General features: G+C 34.4%; 2 protein-coding genes across 4 annotated transcripts in view; one reads left to right on the top strand and one right to left on the bottom strand.

Annotated features, from left to right (window-relative positions):
• The window catches only part of side-II (sidestep II), a 142,605-nt gene extending 134,246 nt beyond the window's left edge, over positions 1–8,359 (bottom strand). For all 3 annotated transcript variants that reach the window (XR_010333309.1, XM_015982027.2, XM_064355350.1), the window contains exon 1: positions 8,030–8,359. Coding sequence is in view for 2 of the 3 variants with exons in the window: in XM_015982027.2 (XP_015837513.1) it covers positions 8,030–8,123 (94 nt within the window). In the remaining variant the exon portion in view is untranslated. The remainder of the gene's footprint in view (positions 1–8,029) is intronic.
• Positions 8,360–20,476: 12,117 nt separating this feature from the next.
• LOC656310 (uncharacterized) lies at positions 20,477–22,028 on the top strand. Its single transcript, XM_971087.5, has 3 exons — positions 20,477–20,702; positions 20,931–21,259; positions 21,757–22,028. The coding sequence occupies exons 1-3, from the start codon at positions 20,570–20,572 to the stop codon at positions 21,988–21,990; spliced, it is 696 nt and encodes a 231-aa protein (XP_976180.1). The 5' UTR covers positions 20,477–20,569; the 3' UTR covers positions 21,991–22,028.
• The last annotated feature ends 1,624 nt before the right edge of the window (positions 22,029–23,652 follow it).

The following is a 23,652-nucleotide window of genomic DNA, read 5'->3' as shown; positions in this document are numbered from 1 at the left end:
ATCTCAAATTACTTACTTACACTAGCTTTTGAAGTCATGTTTGTAGATATATTACTCTAAAAGTGTTCGCAAAAACTACATATCAGGGATAGTACAAACGCTTCTAAAGGTTCGTATTTAATTAATTTAATTAAATTATACACTTGAAACAAGTGCCGATTGTCACTGACAGTTCTCTCAGATAATTGTCAAAAAACTTGATTGTCAGCAGTATCCAAGTAAATTACCATGGTTTTTAGTGTAATTATTATAGCACTCACTTGGGTATTACGATACGCAAATTGCGTATCATAATGACCTCAGTACGAAACCGAAGTAGAAAAAAATATTTTTAGAAACGGTGAGCATACTGTCTGTCTACAAGTTAAGTTAAAAGTTTGCCGCTTCTTCTAACAAACAATGTTAGTATATGAAAAAAGTTGGTACTTTTCAAAAATTTTATAGAAATAAAATAATTGAATGCGGCAAATTCAAATTTCAGAGCCACCTGAGATCCTACACTCATTATAAACAGTCCGTATTTAAAAAAAAATAATAATTATATTTTGTATGGGAGTATGTTTTGTAACTGATCACACGGTATGCCCCTGTTTTTCAATAAAATCTCGAATTGGAACTTTGCACAATAAACAACTAGGCGCATTCAGCACGAGCCTAGTCACGAAATTTTTAAATAATTACAAAACTGTATAAATAAATAACCAGCTATCGAGAAAGCAGTAGCGATTACCTACTAAAGGTTTCAGGTCAAGCTAAATCGGGCCTCGAACCGTGTCAACTGTTAACAACAGTTAAAAATCCATTTTTTTATTATAGACGAGGCAATATTTCGCAATACTTGTCACTTTTACAGTCTTCTTTTTGCTACAAATTGCCGTGATGTATGCGAGCTATCATAAATTTTTCTGTACAATTTATAAAACTTAATTATTGTCCATTCTAAAAATGGTATGCACGACACCCCGTCGCGAAATTGTGACCACGACACATTAAAGCGACACGTCGAAACAAACTACCAAGAGACACGGACGAACGTTTTAAATCATTTTGGATAATTAATTAGTCGTGGTTTCAGCAAAACGAAACAAAAAACTTTATTCGTGGTTACTTTTTTCTGTTCCTATTTAACCGGCGGTAGTTGGCACCACTGATTATAGATCATCAATACGATTTGGTAAATTGCTGGTTTAGTGACTTATTTTATTGGACAAACACTGAATCAGGAAGTATGTGTCAATAGATGGAATTATGTGTGAGATAGCTATCAATTGTTACTTCATTCCTGAACGCTATAACTTTTATGAATTTATTTATGCTTAGAAACTGTAGTGAAGCATTACAAAAAACAGTGTTAGAATGTTTTAACATTTTTCGTATTTTTTTAATGAAGTAATTTAGCTGCAAAGTGACCAAAACCTTATTACTACACTACAGCACAAAATCATGCCACCAGTTTTTGATTTAATCAAAATTAATTGGGTACAATGTAATTAAATTTTTACTTTAATCAACTTTAGTCCAAATTTGTTACATTTTTTGCAATTGGATAAAAGCATTTTTGTGTTTGCACACTAGCGACAATAAAATTAATATTGCCATCAGCAAATACACAGTACAAAAATAGAATTCGATTTTGTCCCCAAATCTGCTGACTTTTGTGTTTTCCAGAGGCAATAAATCCCGAATTAACCCGATGCAGACGCCAAATTTCTTTTATTTGCATTTTTCTTCCATCAGCCGTCAATTTACCCGTCCTTATCACTCACTTCCGAAACCTGTTGCGTTCCTCAAATAATAATTTCCTCATAACTTGTACGTTCACATGTGAACCGGAGTCTTCTTTCCGAAAGTTTGAAATGTAATGAATTAGTTGGGTCAAAGTTGTTAATTATCGAGTAGAAGTCGGTTTATTAAATCATTCCGAATTAGTAGGGAAAATTAGTTGGTAAAAGTGGATGGAAATGCGTAAATTTGGGTCGCCTTGACCGCATCGAAATTCTACACGTGCCCAGCAGGGACCTGGAATTAGTTGCGTCCCGAAGATTGAAGGAAAGACATTCGCAGGAATACCTAATCGCCATTCGTTAAAAATCGAGAAAAAGGACGTAATTTATGTGATTTATTTGGCGCAATTTGAGCCGCTTTTTCAATGCTGGAACTTGATTTTTGAATGTATAGTGGAGCAGGTTTTAAAGATTCAGACGTTTTGAAATTGCAGGTTTGCGTCGCAGGAGCGAGCTTCGAGAACCCTTCAAGCGTGGGGTTTGGAATGAGGTAACGTTAACACACTTCATTGCGTTACACGGTTTGCGTTTATTAAATTTCAACAAGGCATTTCATTCTTTGCGTACCAGGATTTACGTGTTACTTGAGTCGACAGTTTAACTCAACACTGCACAATTTTTCTCCCAAAATAAATCGATCCTCGTCCTGAATAAATCTGAAAGTGCGAAATTATAGACCGGGACTAAAAGTCTATAATTTCATTTATTAATAACCTTATCAGATCTCACATGCATTCGATATTTTTTCACTTTAAAGATGGTATCACACCAACGGTAATTATACTTATTGTGCATCAATGGAAATGGCCGGGTATAAATTTTTATTACCGACTCAACGGATTTATAGTGAAGCAAATTGGATTAGAAACTGACACGAACAGAAATTATTCTCTTAATGAAACTTTAATGCCATAACCCACCCTTATGGAGCTAGCATTCGGTTAACCAACCCAAATATAATATTAAAGCCAAACCAACAATTGTTGTTTTTCCGAGCTTTGCTACTCGCGCTTTGTTTTTATCGAATTATTCTAATCCAGTTTCAAAACAGTTTTAACTCAAACTAAATACTCTATAGTCCACAAGTCTATAACAATTAATTGGGACTTGAACAAACAAACTGGAATGCATGCATTTGAATACGTGATAAATAATTTTGAATGCATAGTGCAGTTATTAGAAAACTCAACTGAAATAACTCAACCAGAATGCAAAGCGGTTTACAAACGCAATTTCGTCTCAAAAATTAAGCAACGTTAAAAAGGGATTCGTTGTATCATTGAAAAGTAAAATAAAATTTTGATCATTTCGTGTACAATAAAATCTTGCTTTTGTTTGTTAGCAGTAGCGCAAGTATAAATTGCATTGCATTAATAACGTTTTATATCCGAACTGCATATATCCGTCACAAAGAGTACAAAAGAATTAGTTTTGCTGCAAGATGACATCTAAAAGCTTGCTTCCTTGATATTCCTGTTATTGTAGTTTAACTTGAATGGCAGTCCATTTCATATGAAGTAATATAAAGCTGCTTCCAATTTATAAGTTTCAATCTTTGAGCGCAGTTTCGTTTTTTGTTAAACAGCAGTCTATTTATTTCTTACGAAACCCCCATCAAGACATTTTCCGGAAAATATGTCTTGTAAGAAGTGATTGCTTTCAAAATTTTACACGCCTTCAGTTTGCTTATACGAGAGTGTGAAGCAATAGGAAAATGATTACAGCGGAAGTAAGTTTAAAACTGACACTTTAATCGAAGACTTTGCGGTCTTTGTCGTAGAGGCAGCGTGCTGTGGTTTGTAAGCAGAGCGGTTAGGTGTAATATTGTGTTAGGGGTGCTAATGCTTTTCCTCCAGGGGAAATCGCGTGAGGATTGTATTCCTTCATTCTGTATTAGCCAGTGGCGGCGTTCCTCTATGCGTGATACTCAAAAGTTACTTAATTAATTTATCACTCATTTGCATTCTAACGATTTTCGGCCGCTATCTGTGTTTTTCTATGATGGAGAAGATAAGGGAAACGAGGACGCTTAAATCTTGCTAACGATGTACCCTTAATTGCGGTGTTTGTTAAAGTGTTCGATTTTTGCCCCAAATTCAAATAGCAACTCGTTATTGCTGCCAAATGGATATGAGATACAATAATAAGTGGATCTAATGTTAATTAGAGCTGACTCGAGGCGTCGCCGTTATATCACTCAGTCATTTCCTTCCTGTAAGACTGACGTTGGATGTAACGACAGCTTTTAAATGAGTTTACGAAATAATTCACGTTTTAGTTTCGACAAACATGTAATAAGCAACCGAACTTAGTTGAGAGGGCAAAATGTTTTATCCCAAGAGGAAACAACTCATAATGGAGAATCGATAATGCTGACGAAAATTGTAGACCTTCAAAGATTGTCAACACGAAATTACCCTAATCAAGCCAAATTAGTATTGTCACAACAGGTTTTGGCACGCCAAATTAGCATCTTCACAAATGGTTTCATGGAAAAGGATTTTTCTTCGACACAATCAACGATGCAAAACGCGTTAATTTTTTAAACAAAAAACTACATTCCTTTTTCATTTAATTTTTTACTTACTTAATTTTTTTCAGTTTTTTATACCACGTGAAAACCTTAATAGAATTTTTTATGTAGTACTGACTGCGGAGAAGTATTTAGGTCGAAGGTGAAATTTCAAATAAAATAATTGAACTTTCTGTACTCAAAAATGTAGTGCGGCGAAATAAGAAGTAATAATTTTTTTTTCAAAAACTTCACAGACCATATTACTTACTCCCTTTAACAGTTTAGTTCTAAGGTACTAAAGCGACTGATTCATTTCATTTTAACCGGCAGATGAGTAAAGTAATAGCTAAACACTTAAAAGCTATTTAAACCTAAACGGTTGACGATAGAGAAAATATGATTTTTTTTATTTGAGATACTTAGTTTTCTTCAACTTGGTTCAATTTTTTTTGTGTCTTGAACCATATTCGCAGTGTTTTGAACAATATAAGCCTGTGCCCAAATTGGTAAGTACATTTTTTCTAATATAATTGTTTGTAAAATTTGCATTGATTATATCTCTTACTATAGATAATTTAATACTGAACATCTGTTTGTATTTTTTTGTATACTATGTGTTGCTCATTGTTGTTTAAATACAGTCACTATTTTACAATGCTCTTGACGAGCACGTCTGGTGCCGTGAATAACAATTAAATGTTTGGACAAATACATTTTTGGAAAAAAATGCAAGTCAAGCTAGTGAATGATTATTTAAAAAAAAAATAGTACGAGTATATTTTGAAAAAATACGGTTGTTTTGTAACACATAATCCTGGCCTTCTATTGTTCCAAATATGTTCTATTTTATTTTTTAAAACTTTCAGTGACCCCTGAAGAAGATTTCTAAGATAACTCTTCATTGTGTACCAAAAAGACACAATAATATTTTAATCAGTGCTATTTGCTGGCCCAAGACATAACATAATATAAGATTTACATATTTTTTTTTTAAATAATATACCATTACAATATAAATTTTCAGAGTGGTAATATAATTTTTCAGAGGGTGGTAAAAAACATCTTTGCAAATTATATTTGTTGCTTGTTACTCTCCTTGCTATGAATTCACACTGCCCCGGACTCCTTGAAGACAAGCTCCCCGTACCATTTGCTCCTTGGCATCAGTCGTACTTTTGAAATAATTTTAATGAATGATCTATTTGTTTCTTACGAGCTTTTTATTACTCGTTTTCGAGAATCTCAGATATACGTCATACATACATACATCAAATTGTTTTTGTTTGTTTAGAGCAGGGATGTAATTAAACTTTATATTTTAGCTACGTTTCGATTTTAATTAAATCATCATCAGGCTGCAATATTGATAGGTCTTGCTTGAAGATAACATGGCACGAACAGTTTAATTACATTCCTGCCCCAAAACAACCAAAAACAGTTTATTTGACAACTTGTACCATAGAATATCTTCTACAGTACCACAAAATAATTTCGCCTTTATTGGAATAGCCCTACCTTTTGCTATTTTTAAATAATTTAAGACGTAGTAAATGTTTTGACATTCCAACAAATTAGAGGTTCTGATTGAGAATTAGACAAAAAACAGTTTTAAGTAATATTTAGAGAAGTAAGAATTTAAGCAAATTATGAATAAAGTTTTGTTGCAATAAAACCAGATTAAAAATTAAAAATAAACGTGATTTTGTCTAAATATTTGTTGTTAAGGCTAGTAGAACTAAAGAAACAAGAACGTCTTGTTTATTATAACTTGTTTTGAAATTTATTTGTGTGAAGACGTCTTCTCGCCTTTTTAAGATACAATTCAAAAATGTTGTTTGTTTATGAATTGCAAAGATATTAACCTGGATAGTTCTAGCAGGAAGCTGCATATTATCATTGACTCAAAAGAAATAAAAGAGGACTCCTTTCACAACAAGTATTTCAGAAAGCTTCGCAAAGTCAGTTTAATTTCTCGTAAAATATTTTCACGAAGCCACTTCCTGCCTCACACTATAAACATCAAAACCAAATACGAGTATGTACAATGTCACAACGTATTCCTGACCCTCGTTTATTTATTATGCATGAGCACTTTACTTATCTCTGTAATATTTTTGATTCGATTATATGGTAAACATCCGAAAAATGTTTTCGCTTTGGGGGTAATTCCCCTATCAATGCCTTTCTTGTGTTTGACTCAAGTGCGAGATTGAGTTAATTTCGGTCATCGATCAGCTCGCTGTCGCTATGACATCGAGAGCTTTTAATTGACATAGTGCTTATAACACTTGTGTACTAATTAACTGAGCGTATTGTCTTCAGCGCTTCAGTTTATGTTTGCGCTGCCAACATTGTCATAATCCATGTATTTCATTCCAAATCCCGTTGCAGCTTACATTTATGATCTCCGACAACGTGCATCTCGCACGAAACACAAAAACGAACTCTTAATTAATAATGACCTAATCCCACCGTTGGAAATACAGAATATTAATTTTTGGCACCGTCTGTGCAATTATTGGCACATCGGCCTTAACACAAACAGACGATAATTGCCTCAAAATTACATCAAAGACAATGCGCTGCATAAACTAATTAACACGTCCGGTGGTCAATCGTGCCATTAAATGGCTTAAAGGCAATTACATTGCGTCCCTATTCCACCATTTATGTGCCAAGCTCGCGATTTTTTAATGAGCTTTAATAAGATTAGGTTTTGATTCAAGCAAATCTCGGTGTTGTTCTTCGTGAAAACAGTGTTTGTTCAGTTTTCAGCTCCCAAGTTATGAAACTCCAACATATATCATAAGCCTGTTCGGATTTGGCCCTTAACCTTCATTTACATGCAAACTCTAGGTCCACAAATTAACATAGGTTTAATTTGGGTCGGAGAACAATAATTAAAATATTGTATTATTGTATGAATGGTGTTTGTATTTCGTGTCGGAAGCGCCCCGAAATTATTTATTAAACACTCAAATAAGTACCGCTTCATTATTTACGAACACACATGTGATACATATTTCAAGCTGTTTCGTTTTCACAAAAGATCCAGTTATTTCGAGCAAAGCCTAATAATCTTTTTACAACACTTGCAAGAGCACGCAACTGACTAAATGCTCAAATTGCATGGTCGCCAAAATTCCAGATTTACAAGATTGGAGATTAAATTTGAAAAGCGGTCGGTTTAAATTACGATGCGATTAACCATCTAATCGAGCCTAAAATAAATCGCCAAGTTTATTACCAGATTTTCAATTTTTTGCCAATTTTTGTGGAGCGGTAAATCGCCATAATCTACATAATAAGTTTAATATCTTGATTTGAATTTCACAAAAACGATAAATAAAAAGTTAAAAAAATATTTAGGTTTGCTAAAAAATGTAATAAAAACTGTGCAATTATACACTTGTTATCCCTAGATAAATATTCATTTGTTTGTTTATTTAAAATTTGAAGCTTTTATTTGGCGTAAGCACTTTAAATAAAATGCCAACTCACTAAATTTTGCCGCAAAAAATACCAAACAGCTTGAAGAGCATTTCGTTATAAATATAATGCATACGGAAGCAGGAAAACTCATTTTGCATTGAAACTTTCCTAACAAATTTTAGACTCTCCTTACATTTTTATGTCATTTTAAAGAATCTTGTTTTTCAATACAATTAACTACTTTAGCACAACTTAATAAAAACGTCAATCTTGGTGCGGCAATTTTTCCACAACTGACCTTCTTTTTCCTTCGCATCTATTTTGGTGTGAGCCAGAGTAAGCAAAACGCCAACGCAGAACAGTATCACAATTCGAATCATCGCCATAGTCATTAGTTCCAGCCTGACATTAACCACTCGAGACACTTATTAGGAAAGTTTCTCCAACTGATTTTTTACGCTTTTCACAAAGTTTCACGTCACATTTTTCTCGCCGGCACTTGGAACTTGTGCTGTCACTGAAAAGAATCCGGGAGCTTTCGGAAAGCTCGCGTAAAGTCCTGCTGGGGTTCGGACCGTCACTTGGTAACGAGCTTCGCGAAACGACTGCAGATAGTGGAGCTTGAAAGCCCTGAGAAGTTTTGGGCATGCGCTTGTTTTATGATAAGGGTTCAACGTTGCTGATCGGATATTTGTTTATTTAGTTTCAGTGTTGTGCAATTTGAAAAAGCTTTGATGTCATTTATTATTACAGACTTTTTTCACTAGTTTACTTCATTATTGAGCCGATGCGGAATCGATACACGATTGGCGAAATTGGGCACCGTTTCTCAACAAGAGTATGTATGTAAATAATTGTGATTGTGTTAAATTTTAACTTCATTGTAATGTATGTATGTATTGTAATGTAATATTGTATTTATAGTTATTTATTTGTTATATACATATAACTAACACATTAATGAAGTTGTGATTTATCAACACTGCATTGCTAGCTTTTACGTGGTTTAAGATTTTTGTTTTTTATATTAATACAAATAATAAGCTAAAATAAATTGATGCAATATTAAAAATTAAACAATTAAAACACATTTACCCAATTTTGTTAAATTCAAATACAAAAAGGCATGTATTAATTTAATTTAACATTTCACTTAACACAATTATTAATAAATTGTATTATTCTAAAGTTTTAATTTATCCCGGCGCATCCACCAAAACTGCATTTATTAATTTTTCACTGCATATGTTGAATTAGTTGTATTTAAATTATTTTGGCTTATATATCTACTATTATCACAATTTTTAGTATGTTTTTGTTTTATTAATTCCGTTAAACATTTAACAAAAAAATATGATCGTGATTCAAAAACCAAAAGTATTGTAAGATAACCGCAGTTTGACTTTGAATGTGAAAATTGCAGGTGACGAAATAATTAAATATTAAAGTATGTAATATTACTCGTGATACTGTATGCTTTAGCTCACATATGAAATACAAAATTCTATCTACATCACTAATTGTAAGAACTAATACCGATTCGAATTTTATATTGCGTTATCCAATATTAAAAAAAATAAAAAATTGTAGTTGCTAAAAAAATTTTTACAACAAGAAATTCAGACCGCTGCAGAAAATGCATTGCATCGATTTTACCTAATCAGTAAACAACAATACAGTTATTCTGTCTAGTTTTGATATTAATAAAAATTCAATTTATTTATCTATTTTTTAACTGGCATAAGCAAGCTTAAATTTCCTAAAGTTGCGTTGGGGCAGGTCGTCTTGCTCTAACCTCACAACTCATTATGTTACCCAATACCTCGTCATTTTACTTATTCTTTGTCGCTGTGCGTTTGAACCAAATATTCTCGTGTTTCTTTCTTCTGTGACATTTTTATCTTATTAGACGTGTCAGAAACGACATAACTTCTAACGTTACGGATCAATTTACTGTTCATCTTCAATATTTTATTAACTCTAACAAGTAAGACTTTTCCCCGGACAAAAGCGTCATCAATTATTGAGAATGGAAGAAATGATTATAATTATACAAGACGACCCAATTTGGATAAAAAACCGAACATTCAGCACGTGTTTTTGCACTCGAATTGGAATTAGGTAAAGGGGTAGTATGTGGTTACAATATCAATCAATGGGAGACCCTCCTCAATTGCATTCAAAGAGCCCTTACGCCGCGGTTAACCGATGTAACAAGTCCGATTACGCAAATTAAAAGTAACCCTTGTTCTAGTGATGAATGATACCCGTTTAATATTCAACTTGCACGCATTGGCGACAAAATTGCTCGTTTAATTAATAATTAATGGTCGAGCTTTGCTTTCTGACAGTGTGATTGAATCGGGAAGAATTACCGACTTGGTATTCCAGCTAGTTGCGAAAAGTACGCAGATATTATTGTAATTATTTATATGAATTACGTGATACAAAGCGTAAAATAATGGCAGAAATTAAAATTAAATCGACGTTAATGAATTTGCCCGTCATGTTTAATTACCCTATCACATTATACAAAATTTAATTTAATTTCCTTATTAATATACCAATAATGTCACCAACGCGCCATAATTCAAAAACAGATTTGTTCACCGCAGTGAAATGTAACCCGGGTGCGGTTTTTAATTTTAAGGTGTATTGTCAACAACATTCATACTCGTTTACAATAATTCCGGTCAGCGGCTTTTATTTTCAGAATTCGCGACATCATTCCGAGAGCCCCTCGGGACATAATTAAAACTTACGCTCGTCGTAATTGGAAAATTTCGCAACGGTTAAATACCTTCGAATTTCTTGTCGGCTTTATAGCGCATAAACATATTCGAAAAATAAGCCAAGTAGCTTGTTAGCTCATAATATAAACCGGGGTAATAGATAATAATTTGGTAATAAAACGTCGGCACGCGATAAAAGATGAATACAAATCCAAAAGTTCGTAAAACATAAAATTCATAATAAACGAGCTTCGTTTAGACAAAAAGCGGCAAAAATAATGCCGCCTGTCATTGCGAATGAATGTGTCGCCATACATCACGCGAATTTTTCCCAAATAGTAAAAATAAGATAAAATCCCGTCGCAATTAATTGTACGTGATTATGCGTACAAAATAGACATAAATTCGGCCATTATACTTGAAATCGGCGCCTGAAAACAAAGCACATTAAATCTGCACAACGATAAATTAGTCCCGTAATGCTGCAGTAATTCAGTTAGCTGATCGCACGTCCATCGTTTCGCTGGCATCAATCTGGATTAACTTTACACCTATACTTAATTTTGCTTCCTCTGAATAACAGTTTCCGGCCTTATGCCAGGCGCAGTGTAGTTTTGCCTCTAATTTCAAACCAGACGTAATACAAACTGCTGACTATAAATTCTTAGCAAACGCTCGAATTAGTTATTTACTCGCAAATCTCTCGTATCAATAATTCTCAAACAGCTAAAGCATCCAAACTTGCAGCTTGTCTCACCAATTCATTATTAGATTCCACTTATTTTAATATTTGTAAGAATTGTGGCACACAGTACGAAGCAGAAGTGGAAAGAAATAGAGATTTTATGAGTTGGCTCTCGTATTTTTTCGGTTGTATCCTTTCGGAATCGACGTTTGGTGGAGATAAAAATACCGTAATGAATTAAATAAAACAGTTCCCGAGTGGGGAAACCAAGTTTTATCATTTGTAGTGTATTTCTGTCGAACTAAGTCCCTTCTTGTGTTCGTTGGAGCTGAAAATGGCCATCACTGCCTCCGGTCATTCAAGACACCCTTCGTTTAAGTTCGGATAAGGTCACCGGATTCCTTTTCGTTCTTCTTGAGCAATTACCGCGTCCGAAATAATTATCCAAATTCTTCGCGTTTAAACTCGAAAATTCCAATTTTTCTAATTAGCTTCAGTGTTTTATGACATTTCGTCAGCGCGTGAATTATGCCGACTTAATGTTTAAAGTACTCCTGCGGGCTTTTGCAGGACACTGCAGGGGTTGCTTTTAATAAGATCAACACGAAACTTTTCAGCAATTAAGTTTTCAGGCTGCGTGTCGGTCGGGAAACTTTAAGTTTGGCATTAGGTGTGCTCAACTTAACGAATTGTATTGAAGGCCTTTCTATTAGAGACGCTCGCAAGATAGAAACACAAACTCGGGTACTTAAGCGGCAAAAAGTGAGGAAAATCTCACAATTTTCACGAGAACACTTGCTGGGTTTAAAAAAACGACCAACACTTCTGTTCTACATTCTCTTTATTTTGCGCGTCTCTTTGGGGAAAACGCCGAATATTTTTCGGTACAGTTTGTGTATGGATTATCCGATATCTACAAGTACACAAAAAACAGCTTCAAAAGAGATCAAAATGCTGATGCGGCTCATGGCATCGTCTTTAAAAGAGGGATTACACAAAGAGTAATGTGTAAATAAAAAATACAAAAAATGTTCCCAGCATTTTTGAATTCACCAAACACTCTTGTCAGTATTTGTTACATTGGAGGATTATTATGTACAGCTACGATTATTATTTCAGTCATAGTAATAATGCACATGTTTGTTTGGCAATGCCACAATGAATATATTGGAAATTAGTTTTATTTGCACAGAGAACCTCTTGACAAATTATCGTCATCTATAAACCGTTGCAATAATTGTGTGCAACCGACCATTTGTGTTTAGATTATTCTCAATCTAAATATCTATAACGATAGATCACATTTGGAGCGCTTATCAGGTTACGAGTACAAATGAAATGTTTGTTGTTTAAAGCAGTAATAATCTTTGTTAATTCTAATGAAATAACATTTTTTTGTTTGTAACATTTTAAGCCTTCTTTTTACTATATGAATCCTAGATTATAACACTATTTTAAAACACGCTTCCCATAGCAACATGTTTTAAATCAATGTTTTCACTATTTTAAAACACGCTTTCCGTAGCAATGTGTTTAAAATTAAAACGTTCTAACAAAAAAATTGAATAACACTTATGCGAAAACGCTTAAAGTTTTCGGCTGTTTAGGTATGCAACTCGCATACGCTCGTTGTATAACGACAGTCCTCAAACTTTAAGCTTGTGTTTTCCTCGAATTAGCTTTTTACACACTTTTTTGCATTTTTAGACAAAGTTTTTTTCAGGTGTACGGTTTGCTTTGATTTGTGTTTTCTATTTCGGTGATTTTTGTTGTTGTGAGTGCTTTCGTTTTTAGATCTGAAGCCTTTTTGCATTATATTGACGAATCTGTCACTTTGACGACATTCACAATTTAAATTAAGGGGCATATTACGTTCAAATCTTCTCAAATTAAAAAAAAAATTTTGGCGCAAATTTTTAAGTCTTTACTGGACGTCAGGGACCAAGAATCTGTGTAAAAAGCGTTTATGAACAATCTGGACACACTGAAGCCACGCATAATCTACTTCTTCCAGTATGATGGCAATAAAAGTATTGCAATGTTTGGCAGTTGCAGAAATCAGTGTCAGGTCTCAGACTTCTTTATCAGTTGAAAAAAGCTACTTTAACGGCTCTTATCCTTCATTAAAGTTCATTCTGTTTGGAAAATACAAAAAACGAAGTTTAACAAACTGCAAAACTGCAAAATCCAATTTCCTACGTAAGTTACACAAAGGGCAACTTTTAGGTACGTGACAGCCCATTTCATTTAAAAATATCTCAATCGGTCGAAGCTTCGTCGTCTTCCTAAGACCTGCATGGGCGATAAGACGACCCACCAGTTTGTCGCTTTGTCCAACTTCGTATCGATTTTGATTTCTCGACTCGAATTGAGCTCGAATTGTTTAAAAACATTTACCTTCGAAACAGAGTGAACAAAAGCAAAGCGACACTTTTGCAAAAAATTTGAATCTAATTGATTCGCGTTGAAAGACTCAGGTGCGTTTCCTCGAGGGTGTATTGCCATCGTCTGGGCTTTAAATCAAGACGCTGTCGAATGACACCATTATCAAGCTCTTGAGAACTCGCCCTAGGACCGTTTGATGTTATCAAGTCCGAAGTTTGTACACACCCTCTTCTCTTTGTTCTCTTCTTATTTATCTGGCCTTTTACGAGATGATCTCATCATTGCCTGTACGATGACGGCGAATTACATTCCGAATAATTTATAAGCTATAAAATGTTTCGAGGTTTTCGGAAAATGCGTGCAAAAGAGTTTACGAGGTCGTATTTCTTTACCATCATAGCTTACGCATTATTCGATCAACTATCAATCAGCGCCAGTATAAACTTTACCCCGATATAAATCAAATATTATGATGTTTTATTAGCTTCGGAAGCACTCGCCGAGCACAAAAGGGGAATAATCTCCCGCAACCACCAAAATATTTCATCATTAGACGAATATGGAATAAACATAAAAAACTGTTTGCTACGAATTTGTGGCAAAAAAGTTATAAAAGTGTTATTAAAAGTTGATTTTCAATTCGCGTATCTTTATCGAACGTAAAACATTTTAACAAACGTTAAAGTTGTAGAAGTTATCATTCGATATACAGTCTATAAAAAAGTTTCTTTAATGCCAGAAATAAAATTTAAAGTGGTAGCAATATAAAAAACTTCATAAAGCGGTAGGCAACCAAATATACGAGTGGTGGACCATAGCAGTGATATGGCAAATTGAGTTTTCTGTGTAAAATTTTTCGCTCTCTAGCTTGTCGCCAATAAAATTTCTATCGAGTAAAATTTGCTCATTTGGCGATTACCCGACAAATGACTAAGAATCTTTGCCGTCGGCTTGAATCGAATCTAATACGTTCTATTCCATTAAGCGTAAATGTCGCTTTTAACACGAATTGAGATATTGGACCGGTTAACGATAAGAGTGAACTGAAACGGAAAAACTTTAGAAGGGTGACCCGCAAAAGATAGAAAAGTTTGTTTTCTCTCAGACAACAGTTGTAAATCTTCGAATGACACCTCTGGGCTTCGCCCCTCGCAAACTTTATACTCACTTTGCCAAAACACGTGTAAATAAAAACTCGCTCGCTTCCCCTCATATCAAACTGTTGCAATAAAATTTAATTGATCGGCCAGGATTCCGCTCACGTGTTTGTCTATCCGGGGACGAATCGAATAGATAAAATTTAGAGGCGAAAGGAGGAACCCTTGTAATTAACTCCGGCTCTAAACCAAAGCTTAACAATCAGACATTAAAGTCAACTGAATTTTTACTTCTACAGGTTTTATGGAGTCGTTTCGCGCGCTCAATTGGATGCGGTCTTGATCTCAGAAATCGCCGAGGAGATCGCAAGATAGTCGCCAATTCAAATTAAAAAAATAAAAAGCTTTCGCGACCTTAATTTCGCCTAATTCTAAGTATTAGAAACAAATTCAGGTGATTTTTTATTACATCCACGGAAAAAAGCGGTTTAAAAAAATCTTTAGAAAAAAATGGTCAGTTTCACTGACCACAAGGGCTAGCTTAATATATTTATCTGCGTATCAACCCGGATCCGCTTAACATTCGAGCATATTTTTGTAATCCTTGCGCATATAGAGCCCCGCAAATCCAGGTTGTAATAACCCTTCTGATGTTTTAAGCAGATTTGAGAAAACTGCGTTTGAGAAATAAACAGATACCCGAGGGTGTGTTCCGCATGCATGATCAAGTACAGAGACACTTCCAGCAACCGTGGTTGTAAAACACACCGCGGGGTTTTGTAAATAGCAATTTTTGTTTCGCAAAAAAACGAGTACAATTCAAACAATCCCATTATTATTAAAAAATAAACCTCGGCGAGCTGGAATGCGGGCGGAGCTGCAACCTTTTGACCTCGATGAGGGATTAGGGCTTGAGAAAATTCATCTCTCTGCAGCCGAGGAGGCGAATAAGAAAAGGACACAGCGTGACAGTGGGGCTTAGCTCGTGCGAGAATGACTTAACCCAGCTTTAAGACTACGGTCGTGTTGGATTTACAGCGATTTGACTGTGCAAATGTTTGAGGTCGGAATGACCCGCTTGAAAATTACTAAATTGGGTTTTAATAATTAACGACGTGAAGCAAGTTGCAAGTGCTTGGAACAACGTCTCGACGACGTAATTCGATTCCGAACGAAAATATAAGATAGTTCAGTTTTGCCTTGGAGAACTTTTAGCTTGTGACTGGAAAAATTCAATCAGCGGCTAAATACTGCAAAAAGAAGTCTACTGACAAAAACAAAATTGGGTTGAGGAGTTCCTTTGTTTATACACAAACGTAATTTATCACAATCGTGCTTTTGAGTATTCACACACGAAACAAATAAAAACAATTTCTACATCGAAAGATTCAAACGCAGTGTATTGCAAACAAAATTATCTCTTATTTGTTTTTGGCTGGAAGGAAACTACTTGACTGAACTTTGCGCAAGATTAAAAACATTTCGCTTTGTTTCACGTTTGCTCCATCACTTTGAATTTTATTTATATTTAGGGCAAAATGTGTCATTTATCGGTTAGCTAAGTAATTGTATGGATTAAGCGAACGCTTGCGGAAGCTATTTCATCCGTAGATTCGGAGAAATTACTTTAGTTAAAGAAGGGCACACCCAGCGGTTTAAATCGTAAATGTATCGGAGATAGATGTGGTATCGGTGCTTCGAGACTAATCCCTCTACAAATAGATGTTTAAGTTAGAGATCTTGTCTTGCTAATAACAAATTGACATATTAATGAAAGTGGCGCTACTAACATTTTATAGCATTAGTATTACCTCTTAACCAGTTAAATAAATAACAAACTTTCAAATTAATAATACAATTTAACTGGAATGGACAGCTCGAAAAGCGCATGTTTTTGTGAGGTTTTCCTTTTTAACTATTAACTAACTGTAATTGCTATTTATTCGAGAACTAAACGCAAGGATAATTGGGTTATTACAATTTCAAGAATTGAAATACTAGCAGGAAAAACAATTAAAACTGATGACGGACGGGACACAAAAAAGACCTCACATTTTTATCGTTGAACAATCGTGTTCAAATTCTGTTAGTTTAAAAGGCATTAATTCCAACAACTATTTTTAATGTAAAAAGTGAAACTACAAAACCGAAGAATAAAGTAATGTGTAACTACTTTTTGTTTACACATGACGGACGGGACAAAAAAATCTTGTGAGTGAAAATATCTCTAAAAACTTTATTCAGACAGGTTTTAATTATTAAAGACTTTGACAATATTAAAATTAGACAATGGAAATTAAAAATTCCTGGTTTTGTTTAACATCGTAAGAAATATGCACAACATTTTATGTTTGTGATAACGCACATGACATCAAAAGTTATAAAAATAAAAAAGTAATATTACAAATAAATTTACTTAACGATTTCCATTTTACCAAAATCTAGAAAAATAATCTTCAAAAAATATTCAACAGTTGTATTATCTCAGTATTTTATGTTATCGCCTAAAAGACAGGGTAGACTTCAATGCATTACTTCAATTTAAATGATTATCTTTTTTCACAAACTCTTTTGTCGCATAATACATAAATTGAATTGTGTATCTTGAATGAAGAGAGAAAGTTGACTTTACTAAAATCAATTTGAAATTTCGGGGACAGGTCGCATTTTTCCTGGAATGGCTATAAACTGAACTGTTTTATAAAAAAATCTCGGCCTTTTAAGTTTCAATGACAAAACTTAACTTTAAAATATTAATCAAGCATAAAAATATTATATTAAGTATCAAGAAAGGTAAGGAGATTTTACCGATCGAAGGCAATTATTTGGAGGAGCGTAGCGACGACTCCAATTATTATCCGAGATCGGTAATCCTTAACATTCGTGATGCTTATGGCGTTTTTTGCACAACCCTTATTATTTTTTTAAAGATTTATTAAATAATGTCAAAATAAATGTCACGACAGCAGTTTGTCAAAAATTACTTACCGACGCCTTGGACGTAGCAATTAGTTAACACTAGGGGTACTGTCTTGAAAACAGCTGTGGTAAACAATCAAATAAAGCTCAATCGTGCAAAAAATAATTAACATTATTTGGCTTTTATTATAAATGCTTTTTACTAATGGTATATGTTTACATACCACCATATAGATATATCCACAATGATTTAATTAAAAACAATGCCATTTATTTGTTAATTAATTTAATAATAACAAACTTGTTTTTTATTTAGCAATCAAAAGCTTTAAAACAAAAAACATGAAAGTTTTCAAAGAAGTGGGGAAATACAAAATTTGTAAAAGTATTTGTTTTTTTTGACGAGAATATAAGCTATTTCAATTTTTATTCAACCATGTATAAAAATTTATAGTGTTCATTTATTTCAAATTTTTCCGTAATTTTAGATACTGCATTGAATATTTTTTCAGCCACATTATGCAGAAATGTTAGTTGAAAAAATGTGTTCTATTCTGGCCGAATAATGGACGGTATGTAACGCTGAATCGGTATTTTGGCCATAAAATGCAATTGTTGTGAAGTGGCGTAGAATTTTCTTGTTAAAACTCAATCAGGCGTGTTTATACTGTAATGTTGGTACACGAGACAACACGCACGCATACATTGTTTGCTGATTAATTCCGGCAATTAGAGCGAGTGGGTATGCTGATGCTGTAAGTACATGATATTGATTACTATTGATGGGCCTTGTTGCCGCTAAATTGATTATAGCCCTTTGAAAAACAGTTGTAAATAATCGAGCGCAACATCGAAACTACCAAATAATTCCCGGTACGGCTTTAACAGGTGCCAAACGAATAGTGTTAATAGGACAAAGTGTTCATTCCATCGAAAAATTAGCATTGATGAAATGTATCGGAACGAATTCAACATCAACAAATCGTAACTGCAAACACACAAATCCGCTGCCAACAAAATTTCAGCATAAATTTACGATTTTATCTGGCGGGAATTTTTTCACAAAAAATTAATGACAAGTGAGTTTGGGTTATTTTAAATGAGTATGTATAAAGTTTGTAACAAGATTAACACTCGCATCCATCCGGTGGAACAAAACCAATAAAACTAGTGTTATTTTGTGATAGTAGCAACGTAAAGCTACATTTGCTGTTTCATTAGCAGTTTGAAGTAGATTGCACGGTAATTGACCAATGAAAGTTACATCTGCTACCGATGTAATAACTTTAAAAGCGGGGAAAATCAATACGCCGTTTGAAAAATTATTCGAATAATAAAAAAATACAGTATCTGGAGAAACAGCACCCAAAAAGATTATAAATCAATTTCAGTCGTGTACATTCCTAGAATAAATGGCGCTATTTTGAGCATATTATTCCAAAGTTACGTGCTATAGCTGCGTGAGCAATTGCTCATACGGAACAAACTCTCGCAAATGTCTTGCTCCGATACATACATTTATTGTGCTTTACAACCTCGCCTCGTTATTTATTACCGAAGAAATTCGCTTTCTTTGCTAAAAATCTGACGTTCTACTTTCTCTAATAAAGTAATAGAATTTCCGACTAGTGAAAAAAGTTGAGTGGGTGTAGAGAATCGTAAAATAGAGGAAACGTTAGCCGAGAGCGCGGGGGTGTTGACACACGGCTGAGTACACACATCGGGAGATCTCTGTCAATATTATGCTTCAATCTTGAACCACCGTCGCACAGAACAACACAAGACGTATAAGATTTTACACTCGAGTACACCGCTTCGCTCTGTTTATGTCAGCAGCACACCGCATTATGGAAATTTTCGCATGTTTTAAGTCGCAGCTTAAGCAGCCTAATTTCGTTAAGTTTAATTAACGAGTTTGCCGTCATCGCGGAAATTATAACATGTATAAGTCGCTTAAAACTCGACTTAATTCGCTTTACTCCAATTAACAATAACCGGCGACGATTTTACGCGCACCCGGTAGATATGCACCAACTTCCGCCAAACCAAGATTGCTAAAGCGGTGCACTCGTATTACATACATTTGAGAAGGAATTTCAAAAAAACATTAACATTTTACAAAAACCATAAGAAACTTATAAAAGAGCTTAAACCAAACGTAGCACACAGAGACTTTAGGGTTTGAAGAGGTTAAGTGAAAGAAAGAGTACAGAGTTTGGTTAAACACAAAATAGGCGCGATTTGGTGGAGGCGCCGGGTAAAATATCATTGTTTTACTTTTTGTTTCTTAGTAATAATAATAATAATAACAGCATGGACATGACAAAAGTTTTAAAATATTTTTGGAAACTTTTCTTTCCTTAAATTGTGAGTGGTAGAACATGGAGCCATCTCTGTGTACATTTATTTTATGATTGAGTAACGGTAAAATCACCGCAATGTTTGCTTTGGCGCTTGAATCGCAGCAATCTCCCATGCAAAAGTTGTCGTAAATGCACAAAAGACCTTCCACAAACTCTCAAGAGTTGTTCGAAGTCAGCACTATTGTCGGATTTATCGCCAGTGCAAGACGGGTTAAAAAAGGGAAAAAATTTTATCGCCGTAAAATCATCACCTTATTTATACAGTATAACATCGTGTCACACTCGCGTCGTACCCATCGTCTTTATCCGCGCCGAGTCCTTGTACGTCTTCCTTTTATACGTCCTCGAACCTTCACAGGATGAGTGATTGCTCATGAAATACCGCGGCATCGGGAATCAGAATAAATTCACAGCATGTACACCGGAGAAAATACATGCCATCTTGAAGGTTTCCCGATGAAATATTTTTTCTTTTATTGAATCTATCCGTAAGTTATAGATAGAACTTTCAGGATAACGCGTCAAAGGTCGTTGACGTTTCCTCACCCCGAAAACAGTGTCACCTTGCTTTGGAAAACTTCAATTTTTCATCTATTTTTCATGACATGTGTACATCGTTAAGCAAAACTGTCAAATTTGGTTAAAACTAATTCAAAGATGTCTAAATCTCGTGTTTGCCCCGATAAAACTATCAACGCAGAGAAGGAAACTTGCGCCAAAAAGACAAACCTCCTAATCTATGAGCGCGAAAAGGGAGAAGCTTGCAAACCACCAAAAACCTACATACCTCGTAAGAATTCATTTAGCCACCAACTCGGAAAACTCAAGTATAATTATGAATAATCGTATCCCTTCATGCGTAATAAGACATTTAAAACATTGTAAAGTACAGTCTCGCTGAATTAATTAAAATTTAATTTTTACGACTGAAATTTAGTGTCGGAAAACCAGAATCGACTTATTTAAGCGCGTAATTAAAACTCTGCTCTTTTGAACTTTATTGCTTTTTTCATTTCAGCGATATCCAGCCCTCAAGTCAAGCGAATTAAAATATGTACGGGGGCCGAACTGAAAAAGATGTGTGCACCACCTCCATGCCCCTGCCCCCCCAAAATCCCAAGACCCACTTTGCTACAAAGACTAGGAAAACTGCTAGGTCTGGGCGCGAAAAGTCTGGTGGCTTTAGGGGCCGTTTATGTGACCTACGATATGGGAATTTGGGGAGACTCCAAGACCACGGGAGAGCTCTACAAAAACGTGTGCAATGCCATTTTGCCCAATATTATAGAACCGGCGAAGGAAAAACCACTGACGTCGTCGTGCAAAGCGGAATTGGAACTATTTAATGTGAGTAGGAGAGAAACCAACTTAAAAATGACTATCAGGGCCATGTGGCAACATTTTGTCGCTGGCAGTCCTTATTTGCTTAGCTTAATTAAAACTAATGTGTAAATTGGCAATTACGCCTCGGCCAAGGTAAGCAATAAACCCGTCGGTGTGAATAGTGCCGCGTTATGGCGCTGCATGAAAGCAAGCAAAGCGTTCTAGCGACCGACCAACAACAAACAATTCCCATTGAGCTTCCGCAACAACTGTCTCTGCAAGTTTGCAATCCGTCAGAAATGCAGTGACGTTTCAGTGAGTTACGATCTCAAGAGTTCTAAGTAGTTTTCCATTACGACAAAGACAAACGCGCCCTCCGCTACAATTCCCACTCGCTATTCAGCTGTGAAAATGTCTTAAATGCTATTTAAACAAAATTATACTCAAACAATTAAACCTAATCAAAAAGCTTCATAACGTATTAATAGACCGCATCAAGTGTTTTGAATGTTTTATTGCAGGCGTTCGAGAAAGACCCGTACTGTTGCGACAAGTTCCCGATTGATTCGGAAAGCAGCGCTTATGAGGTACAACAGAAGTGGAACAAGATTGTCACGAAGACGTTTTCAGCGATTGCAGGATTTCCGGCCACCGTCAGGAATTGGTCACACCAGGTTTACTGTAAAATGGTCGATGCGGAAAGCTGTAAGGTGGCGCAGGACGATGGAGAAGAGGAATGTTGCCCTTGTGACTAAATTAAAAAAAAGGTTTTGAATAAAATATTTGCAACTCACTGTTGGGTTTTATTATTCCTTGAAGTCAAACAAAAGTCTTCCTTATGGTTTATGTCAGAACGTTCGTCAGTCTTGTGACAAAAGCTTCTACAAATTGGCAATAATGCAACTGCTTTTTTAAATCAAATAAATCGCAAAGATAATAATAAATAAAACTTGTGTCTCGTACTTTCTGTATCAAGTTATAAGAATCTTAATTGACAAATTTAGAGTCAGTGAAGCTACTATTTCATGAAGAAAGAATATCGAAAACTTACAGGTTTTTAATAGGTTAGAAAAGGCAATGCAAAAAGTAAATATTTAGGGAAATACTATATTACGTACCGTAAACTGGAAATGCAATTTTTTTGATCGAGAATGCAATATTGGGAAACCGAGATTTCCTAAGCGTCTGAGACCAAAAAAAAACTTACAGTTTGAAGTTACTAAGTTATTTTTAGCAATACCTGCACAAATAAGAAAAATAAGTAAAACATTTTTTAAATTTATTTTTAAGAAAAATCAATAAACTTTAGATTGTTGTCAACTCTATGTGTCAAATTAAGAATTTGTGTGGCGTTTGTTTTGTATAAAAAACAAAAAAAACATCACCTTAAAGCAAAATTTGTTGCAAAATCAAAGCTTCAAAACTGTTTTAAAGATATTTCAAGAGAAAATATAACAATCAATGATACTCAAGAGAGTGGAAGTTTTGCTTATGGAACACAAATGCATACGTTGGTATGTAATGTTTACTTACAGACCACGGACTGTAGTAAATTAAAATTAAGAAATAATATGGGAAAAAAATTATCAAATAATAAATTCTCTCCTATCTAAATATTTTTCACAAAAATAAAATAATCATATTTAAATTATTTTGTATTGGTAATCTATTTTTCTTATTTATTAGTGTATTATTTCAAAGTATATGTACCAATAAAAAAATAACGTAAAGTATTCGTAGATAACTGGTCTATAAAACAAATTTCTCTATTTCGGGCACTTTGGCTACGCTGTTGTGTTCGAAAAATCGCGCATGATCTAAAGACTTTAATATCCACTTATACTTTCATGTACTATTATGGAGTATTCTGATTTAGAATTAAAGAATCATTTTGCATAATTTGATTCAAAAGTCTCGGGTTATTTTTTGTTTATTGATAAAGAAAGTTAAATGATCCAATAAGAATAAATTGTTTGAGCTTTATCATGACTTATGAGATGCAGCGCTTCAAAGGTTAGGTTTCTGGGTTGTTTTTGGCACTTTATATACATTTTTTTAGTTAGCGGAAATCATAGATTTTGAAACAAATAACAGATACTTTTTGAAAAACCAGTTTGTGGCTTATGGTGTACAAAACATTTAACTACTTAGTCTTTTCAACAATAAATTAAACCCAACAACTTTGGGAACAGAAGAGCAATAATTGTGATTAATTCAAAACAAAAAAATATTATGCTTAGCAGAACGTTCTCTATCACCATTTTCAAATTGGTTGAACATTTTTCAATCATCCTGTAAAGACTTGATTTTCCTTACAATAAGGTTTAATTTCGCATGATTCCATCAAAGACAAGATTTACTGTTTTTTTGTTTTTGGTTTAAAAATAAATATTTAATTAATACCTACTAGTGTACGC

This window comes from Tribolium castaneum, chromosome 3 (genome assembly GCF_031307605.1).
Source record: "Tribolium castaneum strain GA2 chromosome 3, icTriCast1.1, whole genome shotgun sequence".
NCBI classification, from domain to species: domain Eukaryota; kingdom Metazoa; phylum Arthropoda; class Insecta; order Coleoptera; family Tenebrionidae; genus Tribolium; species Tribolium castaneum.
Note: the sequence above shows the minus strand (reverse complement) of the source record. Positions and strands in the feature narration are given on the sequence as shown.

Bases quoted from the DNA above. Each gene is read 5' to 3' on its own strand.
- LOC656310 (XM_971087.5), top strand. From the start codon at position 20,570: ATGTCTAAATCTCGTGTTTGCCCCGATAAAACTATCAACGCAGAGAAG. The intron at 20,703-20,930 runs GTAAGAATTCAT...TTTTCATTTCAG, and splicing joins ACCAAAAACCTACATACCTC to CGATATCCAGCCCTCAAGTC. The intron at 21,260-21,756 runs GTGAGTAGGAGA...GTTTTATTGCAG, and splicing joins CGGAATTGGAACTATTTAAT to GCGTTCGAGAAAGACCCGTA.